This window comes from Phocoena phocoena, chromosome 8 (assembly GCF_963924675.1).
Source record: "Phocoena phocoena chromosome 8, mPhoPho1.1, whole genome shotgun sequence".
In the NCBI taxonomy this organism is placed as follows: Eukaryota; Metazoa; Chordata; class Mammalia; order Artiodactyla; family Phocoenidae; genus Phocoena; species Phocoena phocoena.
This window is the reverse complement of record NC_089226.1, coordinates 79,324,424-79,340,682: the sequence shown is the minus strand read 5'-3', so window position 1 is coordinate 79,340,682 and position 16,259 is coordinate 79,324,424. Positions and strand designations below refer to the sequence as shown.

General features: G+C 38.8%; 1 protein-coding gene across 1 annotated transcript in view; it reads right to left on the bottom strand.

Moving 5' to 3' along the window:
- Positions 1-4,672: 4,672 nt before the first annotated feature.
- Positions 4,673-16,259, bottom strand: part of BBOX1 (gamma-butyrobetaine hydroxylase 1) — a 74,229-nt gene continuing 62,642 nt past the window's right edge. The window contains exons 7-8 of the mRNA XM_065882174.1: positions 6,893-7,059; positions 4,673-5,154 (exon numbers count right to left, since the gene is read on the bottom strand). Coding sequence (XP_065738246.1) covers positions 4,994-5,154; positions 6,893-7,059 — 328 coding nt within the window. The 3' untranslated portion in view covers positions 4,673-4,993. The remainder of the gene's footprint in view (positions 5,155-6,892; positions 7,060-16,259) is intronic.

The window sequence follows — 16,259 nt, the reverse complement described above, 5'->3', positions numbered from 1 at the left end:
GCTTCTAGACTCATGGCGTTCATGTATTTCTTCAGAGGTACCATATTGCCTTCCATAGCAGAGCACTTACTCTTTTTGGTCTGCCTGCTATGCTCTCCTTGCCTGCTTTTCTCCTTCACCTAGACAAGTCTCTCCTATCTAGAGCAGACACTGGTGGTTGCCTGCACATCATCTAACCTTAATCTTCATCCTGATGTTTTAGTTATTTGCTCTTCTCCACACAACCACCTGCACCAGTGATAGAGACTACCTCCCCTGTCCAAGGGCAGATCTTGATTCATCTAAGTTAAACATGGAAATCTCATTTTCTTTTTCAGTCACTAGCTTAGGAGAGTGTATTTGACACAATTGTGGTTGAGAAGGCATGAGAGGAAGCCTGTAGGAGGGGTTCTAGGAAAAGTTTCTCTGCTTCCAAGAAAGAGAGCTTTCTAGGAATGTTTCTCTGCTTCCAAGAAAAATATCAGACTTTTTATTCCTTTTCACACAGCCGTGTCTTGATGTGATGCCTGGAACTTCTGTAGCCATTTTACCAACTTGAGGATGATGCACACATATGAAGTAAGGCAGAAGCAAGAGAGATACAGAGGAGTGGGACTGACGAAATGTGATGTGGGGAGACTGCCTCATTCCTGGACTTCAAGTTTTGTGAGATAAAAAATTTCTTTATTGTTAGATTAAGAGTTTCTGTTGATGTCAAAAGTACCATTATATATATCATTCTTCGTCAAACAACTCAAAAGTCAATTCCTCAAGGAAGGCTGAGCCCCACTCCCTTCAAATTAGTCCTATTCTCTTATTTTATGCTTTTGTAACTTCTTAGACTTTTCATCTATAGCAGTTACCACAATTTGTAATTAATTATTTCTGTGATTACTTGATCAATGCCTGATATTACCACTAGACCATTAGCTCTACGAGGGCCCTTATGTCTGTCTTGCTCACCACTGTGTTACCAATGCCTTGAATAGTGTCTGGCACATAGTAGGTGCTCATGAATATTAATAGAATAAATAGATGAATATACAAACATTTATTTAAAGCTCACTGGGAGCCAGAGGAAAGGGTGCTTAAGCCTGACTTGGAGAATCAGGGAAGGATTCACAAGAGAAGTGAAAGGAGGAAGACGAGTTTTCCTGGCATAAAAGGTGGTAGGGAAGAATAGTCCAGACAGTTGGAAAAGTATGTGCAGAGACACAGAGGTATATTCTAAGCCATTTAGTCTGAACAGATCACATTTTCATTGCAAGAACTTTTGGTTCAAATCTATCCTCAAAATGATATTTAACATAAAAGGGTATTTTTGTTCATAAAGTGTCTCCTGTTTCTTAGCTTAAATTCTGAACAGAGAAATTACCCTCAGTGTCACTCAGCTTTTCCATGGATTTCCTTCTTTTGCATAAATTCCTTCTAATGAAACTCATTTATTTACCTTTTAATGGTCCATTAGGGGGAGAAATAGAGAACAACAAAGATACCTTGTGACATGTCATTCTGGTGACCTGTGAAGTTATTCTGATTAACCAGCCAAGAAGCTAATATTCTGCAATTCAAATCGGAGAAATAGAACAGACAGTAAGAGTCCGCGCTGCCAAATATGGGTAAATTCTAATCCAAGTTGCATCAGATCTATTATGAGTTTGGAGGAAAGTCAAATCTTTAGACTATTATATCCAGGAAACCTAATCATCTTCAGTCAGCACCAGCTGCCGTAGCCCATAATATGTCATGTCCTATATAATACTTCAGAAATTGTTGCAATGGCATCCAATCCTTTTGTCCCTTCTTTCCAGGGCAGAAATAATTTTTTAGCAGAGAAGGAAGCAGCCAGTCCACGGGGCGCTGGTTTGGAATGTTGTAATCTAGTGACTAAATACGAAATGTAAGAGGTCTAGCTGATTTTGAATGTAAGCCACCGCTGATATGTTCAGGGTGTAACTGATTCCACAAACTAGGCCAATATCATTAGTTTATCATCATATCATGAGGCTTGTAATCTTGGTCATGATCACTAAATGTCTCCAGGAAAACAAGTAATGATTTCTTCCATCATTTATATACTTTCCACATGCAGATCTCCAATCCAGGTCTCTGTCCTGAGCTGTATGTATATATAGAGCCAACTGCCAAATGGACTAGTCCAAGGACAATTCAAGTTCAGTCTGTTCAAAATTGGATTCGTTGTCTTGCCCACAAGCTTTCTTCTGCTCTTGTGGCTTCTCTTCCTAAGCATGGAATCACTGTTAATCCATTTTTCTTAACTAGAAATACAGCAGGCATCCTGGACATCTCATTCATTCTCTACATGCTGAGAGGCACCAAGTTCTCTAGATTCAGCCTTCTAAGTATCTCTCTATTCCCTCTCCCAGCATTCTGATTCAATCTTTCTTAACCTCTCATCTGGCTTCCTACAGTAAGTAGATTTATAACCTCATAAGTGGATGTACAGCTTCTAGCCTTGCTCATTTACAATTTCCTCCACAATGTAGCCAGGCAGATCTTTAAAAAAAATGAATATCTGACCAAGGCACTTTATTGTTTAAAAACCTTTAAATGGCTCCTCATTGCTTTCAAGATAACATGTCAGCTCTTTAGTGCAACATACATTTTGACATTTCATGACTTGGTCCCTTATCTCCGTCTCCGGCATCATATATCTCTTTCCATCCTTATCTACCCTTTCCCTCTACAACCTCTGTTATTATAACTAATTATAGTTAACATCTATTGAGTGCTTACCCTCAGCTAGGAGCCATGCTAAGTACTTTACATTAATATTTTCCAAACTTCTCTGCTGATGCCTATCACCTGGGATCTTTGCTCAAAATACAGTTCCTAGTTCTTAGCCCAGATCTACTGAGTCTTAGTCTTCAGGGACCGAGTCTGGGAAGTTGTATTAAACACACATACACACATACACACACACACGACTCTTATCTGAGAAGTTTGGGAAAACACTGCTCTACATGAACTTTTACTTAATCCACATAAAAATATAATGAGATAAGAACTATTTTTAGTCTCATTTATAGACAGAAATCTGAGGCTTAAGGGAAGACGTTATTTGTCCAAAGACACATAGTTAACTGATTATCATTATTACAATTTGAACCTAGGCATCCAATCCCAGGATTTACAGCTCTGCTATGCTCTACTCTCTCAGTGCCTGCACTGTGATCACTTTCAATTCTCTGTGCTTCCTCTGCCCTTTGACTTGGAAAGTCATTTTCCCATCTTTGCCAGGAAAACCACTGTTAACACTCATTCAATTTACACTGAACCTTTCATTAACCTCCCCAGTATTGGTTGCCTTCCTATGAACCGTTCTGTTAACATAACACATCGTCATCTACATCCTTATCTGTTCCTCTACCAGACTATAAGCAGGCACATCCCAAGTCCTTCTATGTCCTTAGTCTATCACTGTGCCTGATATATACCAGGTATGTGATTAAATATCTGTCAAATGAATAAAAGTCTAACAAGTCACTTTAGTGTTGCAAGTGCTTGTGGTTTAGATGCTGTAAATGGATGGAGCTAGGGTTAGTCCAGAAACTTATTTGTTTTCAGGTATTGAATGCAGCCTCTTCAAATCAAGCCATGCCCCCATTGAACTTACCTGTTTTCATTCTAGGAGTCTCTTAGGAGAGGTGAGACTGAGAACCCAACCCATTTCATTTGAAGTATAGAGGAATCAAACATGTGTGGTGTACTACAGTAGCCCCAGGCAAGACCAGATAATGGGAAAGGACAAAGAAGGCCCCAGAAAGGGGCAGTGTTCCAAGAGAAAGAGGAGCCTGGGCAGGCGATGTGGACTTACTACCAGAGTTCAGAAAATAGAGGGGTGTGCTGACATAGGCCTAAGACACTTTTGATCCAGACTCCCAGTGTCATGGGCACACTATGAGTGTGAAACAAAAGTTAAAGCACGGATGGAAGTAGTGTTTTCACTCGGTCTTAAGGTGACAGGTAGAGCTCTACAGCGGTGGCAGTGATTAAGACTTTTGAAATAGGAGGCTTGGTTAGGTCCCAAAGTGTACGGACTAAAAATCTATGTACTACCAGGATTTCAGCAAATGGAAGTGCTGAGACTCCCCTTTTCGGCAGAGGTAGGGAAGGGACTGGGCACAACCAGAGTGGAACTTTCATGGCTGGTGGTGACACCTGTGTTCCATCACTGGAAGCAAGGCAGTGGCCATATAAGAAGCCAAGACCAGCAAGTCAAGCTGTCCAGAGGTTAACAAACATCATGTCCACTTATGAGTGTTGCATGCATCTTGGTTCTACCTTTTCTAGTTATTAGTTGAAGGCAAGGAGTGAGGAGAACTGATCCACGGACAGGGGTAAGCTATGCTGGCAGTCCTTGGGAGTATATATTTGGGGCAAGAGCAACTTGGTGGGGGATGGAACTAGATTTTCTTTTCATTTGGCATATTCTTGGGTTTGGTATCATAATTTAGGTATTAAAAGAAATGCTGAGATCACCAGGTTGGTGAGGTCTGGAAATTGGGGTCATGTAATTCTGTAATAAGAGTAAACAAAAGAGATCTTTGAAAATATGAAGCCTCTTCCCACGCATGCTAAAGACAGTCATATGCAGTCACGAAAAATGAGACCCTCCAGGCAACAGAGCAGAAACATGTTTTGAGATGTTTTATTTGAAACGCAACCTTTATTTGAAACAAAAGCTTTATTTAAAAGAAGCCTTACTTGAAGAAAGACTTTGATACAATACTATTTGAAGGCATTCTGGAGACTTTCACAGATGGGCAAAAGAAATTACATCATACATGCAATTGGACAGAAGAGATGCTTTATTTGAAAAAGAGAGAGCATGGCTACAACATCTAAAAAGTTGGCAGTGTATATGACTACAAAAGAGAACTCTTGTGTTAAAGAAGTTAATGTGTTACAGACATGGCTCATGGCCTGTGAAGACAAATAACCTTGCCATATCTTATAAAATACACTCACTGGAATCTTATCGACAGGAGATTCAGTTTCTATTCCGGACACTCTGCCTTAAGATACGAAGCCTTGACATGACCACATCCCAGTCGGCATAAGCTCCTTCTAGATGGCGGGATATCTCAGTTCCTGCTTCATAGCTCCGTCGGCCATGAAGTAAGCGCCAGTTATCAAAGGTAATCACATCACCTAGACAAAAGATTTTGTTCAATATGAATATAATTCTATGTGTAAATGATTTGCTGAGCTAGAAAATGTAAACTGCAAAACAGCATTGCTACTTGGTTCACATCAAGACGCAATATGTTTATTTCTTTACATGAAACTGCGCATTTGCTTTTTCATACAAATCAGGCCCACTGAATGGAGACTGCTTTAGAACTTTTGACATTTGAACTACATAGCTTGGGGGGCCCTTGTAGACACTTTTATAATTCTTACTTAAAGTATTATCTCTGTATAAAACCTTTGAATTGTTCTTCCTGATGGTTACTTATCTCTTACTCAGAAGTGTTTTTTTTTAAATTGAAGTATAGTTGATTTATAATATTGTGTTAATTTCTGCTGTACAGCAAAGTGATTCAGTTATATATACACTCTTTTTTATATTCTTTTCCATTATGGTTTATTACAGGATATTGAATATAATTCCCTGTGATATATAGTAGGACCTTATTGTTCATCCATTCTATATATAATAGGTTTCATCTGCTAACCCCAAATGTCCAATCCATCCCTTTCCCCAACCTTCTCCCCATTTACAACCACAAGTCTGTTCTCTATGTCTGTGAGTCTGTTTCATTTGTGTCATAATTTAGATTCCACATATAAGTGGTATCATATGGTATTTGTTTTTCTCCTCCTGACTTAAGAAGTATTTATTTCTACTTTAACAGCTTCAAACAATTATAAGGGTAGTGACATTCTTGGTTTGTCTTTCATGTTCCTAGTATTTTATGTACATAATTTCTATGCCTCATAAAAATCTTGAAAGGAGAGTATTATCTCATATTTTCATACATGAGAAAACTGAAGCTCTGAGCAGTTGAGGCACTTGCCAGGAGATACACTGCCATTGAATGCTGAAGCTTGAATTCCAACTCCTATTTTGGGGGTATTTTTCTCTCACGGTATTTCCATTTTACATGTTGCTGCTCTTAAACTCAACTTGGTGTTGACTTCATAGCAGCTGATTTATGGAGATTTCTAGTATTACCTTATTATACCAAAGATCAATTCAAAAAATAATCACACATGAAAAGTATCTTCCACTTGACCCAATCAGCAGGAGGGAGAAATTATGCTTTTTATTTTAGATATCAAAAGCCTCAAGTTTGATGTCACTTTATTGAGTAGAGATGGTCCAGACAAACCATAGTGCTTTCTGCTCCTTTATCCAAGTGGCTGGAATACTTCAAGTACTACTTTATTTCAGGTAGCACCATGTTTGCCAGATCAGATAAGCGTAATGAGTAAACCCTACTCATGTACTTTAGAGTGAGGCTCATGGAGATAATTTTATTTATTTACCAAGATAGAAAAATTAAGTACAGGTTTCAGTTTGTGTTGATTGGCTATCAAAATAGAAAATATAAGTCATCAGTCTTCATATCAGACATGAGATTTTATTTGGTCTGTAGCTTGTCTTTCAATATTTATTCTTTAGGTTAGAGGTTATTAAATTTTGGTGTGCTTAAGGATTACCTAGGGACTTAGTAAAATGAGTATTTTAAAGTCTGGAGAGTCAATTTAGAGGAAGGGTAGGGGCCAGGAGTCTGCTATTTAAGCAAGCTGGCTGCTCACCAAGACTCTGTTGTTAGTGTTCCACATGCCATGTTTGAGAAACACTGCTCTAGATATTGTGCTAAATGGTTAAGGTTGAAGAAAATCCATTCTTTCAGTTGTCTGAGAAAATGTGTTCACTGACCTGGATTCATCTTGAAAGTAAACTTGAATTCTTTACAATTCATGAGGTCAACAAACTCCTTCAGAGCAGCATAAAAAGGCTGAACTTTTTCAACAGGTACGTCAAATATTGTGTCTCTAGTTGCATTATTGAAGTTGATGCGAACCACTTGGCCTTTATCGTCTAATCTATTTTTCAAAGAGCAAAAGTTAAAATATAGAAGTCATGAAGTATCTATTTACATTTGTAAGGGTCACTTTATCTTGGAAGATATTTCTGAAATACAATATTAAAGAATCCAAACACATGTACAGAAGATATTAAGGTTATCTGTGGTACAATGTACTCATTTGTTTTTTTCACATATTCATTTAGCAAGAATTTTTTGAAATCTTACTACATAAGTGCCAGAATTGATTCAAATTAATTTAAAATAAATGTTTCTGAGAAATTCCAGTTAAAATTTGTTTAGGAAAATAAAGTCATTCTTTATTCTTTAAAACAGCAGCTTTTACATATTAAACTATTTTTCTGTTACAGTTCATAGGTCAATCACTTTATATGTTTCATCTATGGAAGTTTTAAATATGATTTTACTGGAACAATATTGGGAAGAAAAATTGTTTTTTAAAAATTGGAAATACTCTGTTCTATTTCAATCCCTAGTTTATAGATGGGGAAACTGAGGCACAGAGAAAGAAGAGTCTAACCTGAGGCACATTCTTTGGATCTTTCCATCTATACTATGTATCTTAGTATATAGGCTTCTAGAAGACTAATACTGAATATCATTTAACGTTGTATTCCCAGCAATTAACATAGATCCTGGATATAACAGGCAGTTATTAAATATTTGTTGCATATGTAACTTTGTATATATTTTTTCAGTACATTTAGAGAGTACCAAGGTCTTTTTTTTTTTTTTTTGTGGTACGCGGGCCTCTCACAGTTGTGGCCTCTCCCTTTGAGGAGCACAGGCTCCGGACGCGCAGGCCCAGCGGCCATGGCTCACGGGCCCAGCCGCTCCACGGCATGTGGGATCCTCCCGGACCGGGGCACGAACTCGTGTCCCCTGCATTGGCAGGCGGACTCTCAACCACTGTGCCACCAGGGAAGCCCCCAAGGTCTTTTTAGTACCTTGGGAGATCCTAATATTGTGATCGCTATATTCTTTCTTAGAATATAAATCATGATCATGACAATGTAACATAATACTGTTTTCAATGTAACAAATGATAACATTATTTCTAAATTTAAGTTTGCTGGTTATAATTAGCAACGCATGACCATTTAGACACAGAGACAAAAGGAAGAGACAAATTTTTTTTTAAGCTTATTCGGAAGGTGAACTTTTCTCCAGTTCTAAAACATCAACCAACTTTACCTTTTCTTTAGGTACAGGAGTGATGGATAAAAACTGAAGGTGGGCAAGGATGGTGACAAAGTGCCAAGAATTACTCCTGGGCCAGCTTAGGAGGTGGTAATGTGAACCAACAGCTGACTGATGGGTCAAACCGAACAGAATGTCACATGTTCCAGGGGTTGGTGACACTGATTTGGGGTCTAGATTACACTTAGCTGGCTGCTCACACAGAGTGAACCATTATCAACAAGATAGGTTATGGGAGGAAGGATGCAATGGCCTGTGGTATACAAAGTATGGCTATCTGGGTCCCTGTGCTTTGTGCCTCAGATTAATAGTCAATCCTCTGAACCAATGGCAAGTGTAATGATAAACTCTAAGAAATAGTGACTAGCAGCAACTCTTTGCATATTGAATAGTGACTGAAAACTACCTATTGAACCATATAGGGAAAGAATGTAAGAAAGGAACAGGTTTTCAAAAAAGGCTCTTAGAACTTGAATTTATATATATTGATAAAATACAAATATGACTGAATAGGCAGTGAAGGGCCCTTCCCTGTTGCCCCATCTTCTCCACATAGATAAAGGATGCTCTGTGGCCTGCAGGTTGTGGCTTTATGAACAAAGAATCAAGGAAGAGGTCAGTCAGCAGAGGAGACTGTGGCCCTCTGGGTTTGAGGGGTACAAAGGACAGTGCTTGGCCTTTCAATTGCCCCATTAGTGTTCATACTGCTGGTTTCAGACCCCTTTCACAGTTTCTGAGGGCATTTTGCCTTTTCATCTTATCTTTAAAATACTAGCCTGACTGCTCCTGACCCACATTCCCTCCTCTCCCCCTGCATTATTTTCCGTACATATACCAATGACACCCTTTGTGTCATCCTCCATGATACTGACAAGTATGTCACATCTTTGAAACTTCTTGGGGTCTTCCATGCCAGCCACTCTGGTGATGTTTTTTTTTTTCCACTAACACCGTAATTCTTGCATGGGAATGGTTATGCTAGTTATGAGCTCTCTCTTTTGGAGTCCATGTATGTATCCTCACATATCTTTGAAAGGAACTTCGTGATTCATTAATCTCATGAAATCAGAATTGTGTGTCCCATGGTACATTGTATTAAGTTTTCATTTCCCAGAGTTCACACATGTGGGCAAAAAGAAGCAATTTCTCTGTGTGTGTACGTGTGTGTAACACAGCTTCTGTCTCTTTTCACCTGGTATCTACTTTCTGTATGAGAAAATAAGAAACAAATTTGTTATTTAGCATTCTCAGTAATGACCTGAGGAGAAATAGAAAGTAAATTTAGTTATGAGGTCTAGAGAAGATGTTATCCTCAGGATTGAAGAATGTTAGAGGAGATGAGTGGCTGGCATCTTGAAGATCAACCTAAAATGCAAAATTGAATCTTAGTAAGCAGGATATTCTGTGTGCAAAAACAGAATGAAAGGAAGGTCTTGATGCAGGATTATATGCTGAGGAAGGGTAAAAAGCCCCCAAAGATGAGGAATAACCAGCTATGTATTAGCTATGCATAAAGGACAAGCATTTAAACAGAAACAAGCAACGTGGTGACTGCAAATTAGTAAAAGCAAAACATCATCAGTGATGCCAATAAAAGAACCCAAGGGAAAGACTGTAGAATCATCTCCTACAATCCAGGTGGATGCTGTGGATACGCCTCGTTAGTTAAAATATTATTTCTCATTGAGAGATGTGATGTGAATTTGTTGTGAGAATATCACTATGGTCTTGCCCACCACATCACATTTTATGCAAGAAACATTTATTTCAGATTTTAAAAGCATCTCAAATCTTGAAAATGGATTATGTTCCCTCCTTGCTTTGGTCTTTAGAAACTCAGAGCGGAAATTAAAATCTATCACCAGTAAATGTGTTGGATTATGAAAATTATGGCTAGCTAAAATTTATTCTGCCCTTTCTGATCCAGACACTTTGACAGGGCTGTCTGTATATTATCTCTATAATTCCCACTACAATTGTTATGTGGTTAAGTATTAATATCACTTTTTTTTTTTTTTTTTACTGAGAATTACTCCTTTTCGTGGCTTAGCAAGAATAAATCACTTGACCAACAACTCACAGATAACAAGAAGAATTGTGTTCATGTGACTGAATTTGTAACCAGTAGGATGCAACACTATAGCTTAATCTCACTATTATTTTTGTCCTAGTTACTTTGTTTTTTATTGTATTGCATGATATTTAACTTTCTCAGCAGCCTCCAAGATCTTTTTGTATTAGATAGGACATAAGCATCTCAAAAGATTTAAAAGATTTAACCACCAGGAAAATTAACCCAAACACTCAGGGGACCAAGGCCCCTGATTAACTGAAAACTCTGTTTCATCTCCTGTTGTTAAAAATACATTTTAAGTGAATTAATGTTAACCACTTGATATTCTCTATGGATATCCCTGAGACCTTGATAACGGCCAAATTCTAGAATGTTATTGCAAAAAATAACAAAAGCAAATTATGATGATAGATATTGTTAATCTCACTCAAGGAGACCTTCAAGATGGTGGAAGAGTAAGACGCAGAGATCACCTTCCTCCACACAGATACATCAGAAATACATCTACTCATGGAACAACTCCTACAGAACACCTGCTGAACACTGGCAGAAGACCTCAGACCTCCCAAAAGGCAAGAAACTCCCCACGTACCTGGGTAGGGCAAAAGAAAAAAGGAAGAACAGAGACAAAAGAATAGGGACGTGCACCAGTGGGAGGGAGCCGTGAAGGAGGAAAGGTTTCCACACACTAGGAAGCCCCTTCGCGGGCGGAGACTGCAGGTGGCTGAGGGGGAAGCTTTGGAGCCGTGGAGGAGAGCATAGCAACAGCGGTGTGGAGGGCAAAGCCAAGAGATTCCCGCACAGAGGATCAGGGCCGACCGGCACTCACCAGCCGGAGAGGCTTGTCTGCTCACCCGCCGCGGCGGGCGGCGTTGGGAGCTGAGGCTCGGGCTTCGGTCGGAGCGCAGGGATAGGACTGGGGTTGGCGGCGTGAACACAGCCTGCAGGGGGTTAGTGCACCATGGCTAGCCGGGAGGGAGTCCGGGGAGTCTGGGGAAAAGTCTGGGAAGAAGACTTTTTCTTTCCTCTTTGTTTCCCGGTGCGCGAGGAGAGGGGATTCAGAGCGCTGCTTAAAGGAGCTCCAGAGACGCGCGCAAGCCGCGGCTGAAAGCATGGACCCCAGAGACGGGCATGAGACGCTAAGGCTGCTGCTGCCACCACCAAGAAGCCTGTGTGCAAGCACAGGTCACTATCCACACCACCCATTCCGGGAGCCTGTGCAGCCCACCACTGCCAGGGTCCCGTGATCCAGGGACAGCTTCCCCGGGAGAACGCACGGCACGCCTCAGGCTGGTGCAACGTCACTCTGGCCTGTGCCGCCGCAGACTCGCCCAGCACTCCGTGCCCCTCCCTCCCTCCGGCCTGAGTGAGCCAGAGCCCCTGAATCAGCAACTCCTTTAACCCCGTCCTATCCGAGCAAAGAACAGACGCCCTCAGGCGACCTACAGGCAGAGGTGGGTCCAAATCCAAAGCTGAACCCCGGGAGCTGTGCAAACAAAGAAGAGAAAGGGAAATCTCTCCCATCAGCCTGAGGAGCAGCGGATTAAATATCCACAATCAACTTGATGTACCCTGCATCTGTGGAATACCTGAATACACAACGAATCATCCCAAATTGAGGCAGTGGACTTTGGGAGCAACAATATATATATATTTTTTTCCTTTTTCTCTTTTTGTGAGTGTGTATGTGTATGCGTCTGTGTGTGATTTTGTCTTATAGCTTTGATTTGACCATTTGTCCTAGGCTTCTGTCTGTCCATTTTTTTTTTTTAGTATAGTTTCTAGCACTTGTTATCATTGGTATATTTGTTTTTTCATTTGGTTGCTCTCTTTCCTTTTTTTTCTTTTTTATTACTTTTTAATTATTTTATTTTAAATAATTATTTCTTAGTTATTTTATTTTATTTATTTTATTCCTATGTTTCTTTCTTTTTTTCTTCCTTTTCTTCTGAGCTGAGAAGGTGGGAGAGCTGAGGTCAGGACATTGGTCCACTAGAGACCTCCTGGCTCCACGTAATATCAAACGGCAAAAGCTCTCCCAGAGATCTCCATCTCAACACTAAGACCCAGCTCCACTCAATAAACAGCAAGCTACAGTGCTGAACATCCTATGCCAAAAAAATAGAAAGACAGGAACACAACCTCATCCGTTATCAGTGAGGCTGCCTAAAATCATAATAAGGTCACAGACACCCCAAAACACACCACTGGGTGTGGACTTGCCCACCAGAAAGACAAATCCAGCCTCAACCACCAGAACACAGGCACTAGTCCCTTCCACCAGGAAGCCTACAGAACCCACTGAACCAACCTTAGCCACTGGGGGCAGACACCACAAACAATAGGAGCTATGAACCTGCAGCCTGCAAAAAGGAGACCACAAACACAGTAAGTTAAGCAAAATGAGAAGACAAAGAAACAGACAACAGATGAAGGAGCAAGGTAAAAAGCCACCAGACCAAATAAATGAAGAGGAAATAGGCAGTCTACCTGAAAAAGAATTCAGAGTATTGATAATAAACATGACCCAAAATCTTGGAAATAGAATGGAAAAATACAAGAAACGTTTAACAAGGACCTAGAAGAACTAAAGAGCAAACAATGATGAACAACACAATAAATGAAATTAAAAATTCTCTAGAAAGAAAGAGTAGCAGAATAACTGAGGCAGAAAAATGGATAACTGACCTGGAAGATAAAATAGGGGAAATAACTACTGCAGAGCAGAATAAAGACAAAAGAATAAAAACAATTGAGAACAGTCTCAGAGACCTCTGGGACAACATTAAACTCACTAACATTCGAATTATAGGGGTCCCAGAAGAAGAAGAGAAAAGGAAAAGGATTGAGAAAATATTTGAAGAGATTATAGTTGAAAACTACCCTAATATGGGAAAGGAAATAGTTAAGTCTGGAAATCACAGAGAGTCAAATAAAGGATAAATCCAAGTAGAAACACACCAAGACACATACTAATCAAACTGTCAAAAATTAAATACAAAGAAAAAATACTAAAAGCAGCAAGGGTAAAACAACAAATAAACTACAAGGGAATCCCCATCAGGTTAACAGCTGATCCTTCAGCAGAAACTCTGCAAGCCTGAAGGGAGTGGCAGGACATATTTAAAGTGATGAAAGGGAAAACGTACAACCAAGGTTACTCCACCTGGCAAGGATCTCATTCAGATTTGACAGAGAAATTAATACATTTACAGACAAGCAAAAGCTAAGCGAATTCAGCACCACCAAACCAGCTTTACAACAAATGCTAAAGGAACTTCTCTAGGAAGGAAACACAAGAGAAGGAAAAGACCTACAATAACAAACCCAAAACAATTAAGAAAATGGTACTAGGAACATACATATTGATAATTACCTTAAATGTAAATGGATTAAATGCTGCAACCAAAAGACATAGACTGGCTGAATGGATACAAAAACAAGGCCTCTATATATGCTGTCTACAGGAGACCCACTTCAGACCTAGGAACACATACAGACTGAAAGTGAGGGGATGAGAAAAGATATTCCATGCAAATGGAAATTAAAAGAAAGCTGGAGTAGCAATTCTCATATCAGACAAAATAGACTTTAAAATAAAGACTATTGCAAGAGACAAAGAAGGACACTACATAATGATCAAGGGATCAATCCAAGAAGAAGATATAACAATTGTAAATATTTATGCACCCAATATAGGAGCACCTCAATATATAAGGCAAATGCTAATAGCCACAAAAGGGGAAATTGACAGTAACAGAATCATAGTAGGGGACTTTAACACCCCACATTTACAAATGGACAGATCATCTAAAATGAAAATAAATAAGGAAACCAGCTTTAAATGATACATTAAACAAGATGCACTTAATTGACATTTATAAGACATTCCATCCCAAAATAACAGCATACACTTTCTTTTCAAGTGCTCAAGGACCATTCTCCAGGATACATCATAACTTGGGTCACAAATCAAGCCTTGGTAAATTTAAGAAAATTGAAATCATATCAAGTATCATTTCCGACCACAACATTATGAGACTAGATATCAATTACAGGGAAAAAAATCTGTAAAATATACAAATACATGGAGACTAAACAGTACACTACTAAATAACCAAGAGATCACTGAAGAAGTCAAAGAGGAAATCAAAAAATACCTAGAAACAAATGACAATGAAAACATGACGACCCAAAACCCATGGGATGCAGCAAAAGCAGTTCTAAGAGGGAAGTTTATAGCAATACAATCCTACCACAAGAAACAAGAAACATCTCAAATTAACAACCTAATCTTACATCTAAAGCAATTAGAGAAAGAAGAACAAAAAAACCCCCAAAGTTAGCAGAAGGAAAGAAATTATAAAAATCAGATCAGAAATAAATGAAAAAGAAATGAAGAAAACAGTAGCAAAGTTCAATAAAAACTAAAAGCTGGTTCTTTGAGACGATAAACAAAATTGATAAACCATTAGGCAGACTCACCAAGAAAAAAAGGGAGAAGACTCAAATCAATAGAATTAGAAATGAAAAAGGAGTAGTAATAACTGACACTGCAGAAAAACAAAGGATCATGAGAGATTAGTACAAGCAATTGTATGCCAGTAAAATGGACAGCCTGGAAGAAATGGACAAATTCTTAGAAAAGCACAACTTTCAGGGACTGAACCAGGAAGAAATAGAAAATATAAACAGACCAATCACAAGCAGTGAAATTGAGACTGTGATTAAAAATCTTGCAACACACAAAGCCAAGGACCAGATGGCTTCACAGGCGAATTCTATCAAACATTTAGAGACGAGCTAACAACTATTCTTCTCAAACTCTTCCAAAATATAGCAGAGGGAGGAACACTCCCACACTCATTCTATGAGGCCACCATCACCCTGATACCAACACCAGACAAAGATGTCAAAAAGAAAGAAAACTACAGGCCAATATCCCTGATGAACATAGATGCAAAAATTCTCAACAAAATACTAGCAAACAGAATCCAACAGCACATTAAAAGGATCATACACCATGATCAAGTGGGGTTTATCCCAGGAATGCAAGGATTCTTCAATATATGTAAATCAATCAATGTGATAAACCATATTAACAAACTGACGGAGAAAAACCATATGATCATCTCAATAGAGGGAGAAAAATCTTTCAACAAAATTCAATACCTATTTATGATAAAACCCCTCCAGCAAGTAGGCATAGAGGAACTTACCTCAACATAATAAAGGCCATATATGACAAACTCACAGCCAACATCATTCTCAATGGTGAAAAACTGAAACCATTTCCACTAAGATCAGGAACAAGACAAGGTTTCCCACTCTCACCATTATTATTCAACATAGGTTTGGAAGTTTTAGTGACAGCAATCAGAGAAGAAAAAGAAATAAAAGGAATCTAAACTGGAAAAGAAGAAGTAAAGTTGTCACTGTTTGTTTGCAGATGACATGATACCATACATAGAAAATCCTAAAGATGGTACCAGAAAACTAGTAGAGGTAATCAATGAATTTGGTAAAATAGCAGGATACAAAATTAATGCACAGAAATCTCTTGCATTCCTATATACTAATGATGAAAAATCTGAAAGAGAAATTAAGGAAACATTCCCATTTACCATTGCAACCAAAAGAATAAAATAACTGGAATAAACCTACCTAAGGAGACAAAAGACCTGTATGCAGAAAACTATAAGACACTGATGAAAGAAATTAAAGATGGTACAAACAGATGGAGAGATATACCATATTCTTGGATTGGAAGAATCAAAGTTGTGAAAATGACTATACTACCCAAAGCAATCTACAGATTCAATACAATCCCTATCAAACTACCAACAGCATTTTTCACAGAGCTAGAATAAAAAATTTCACAATTTGTATGGAAACACAAAAGACCCTGAATAGACAAAGCAATA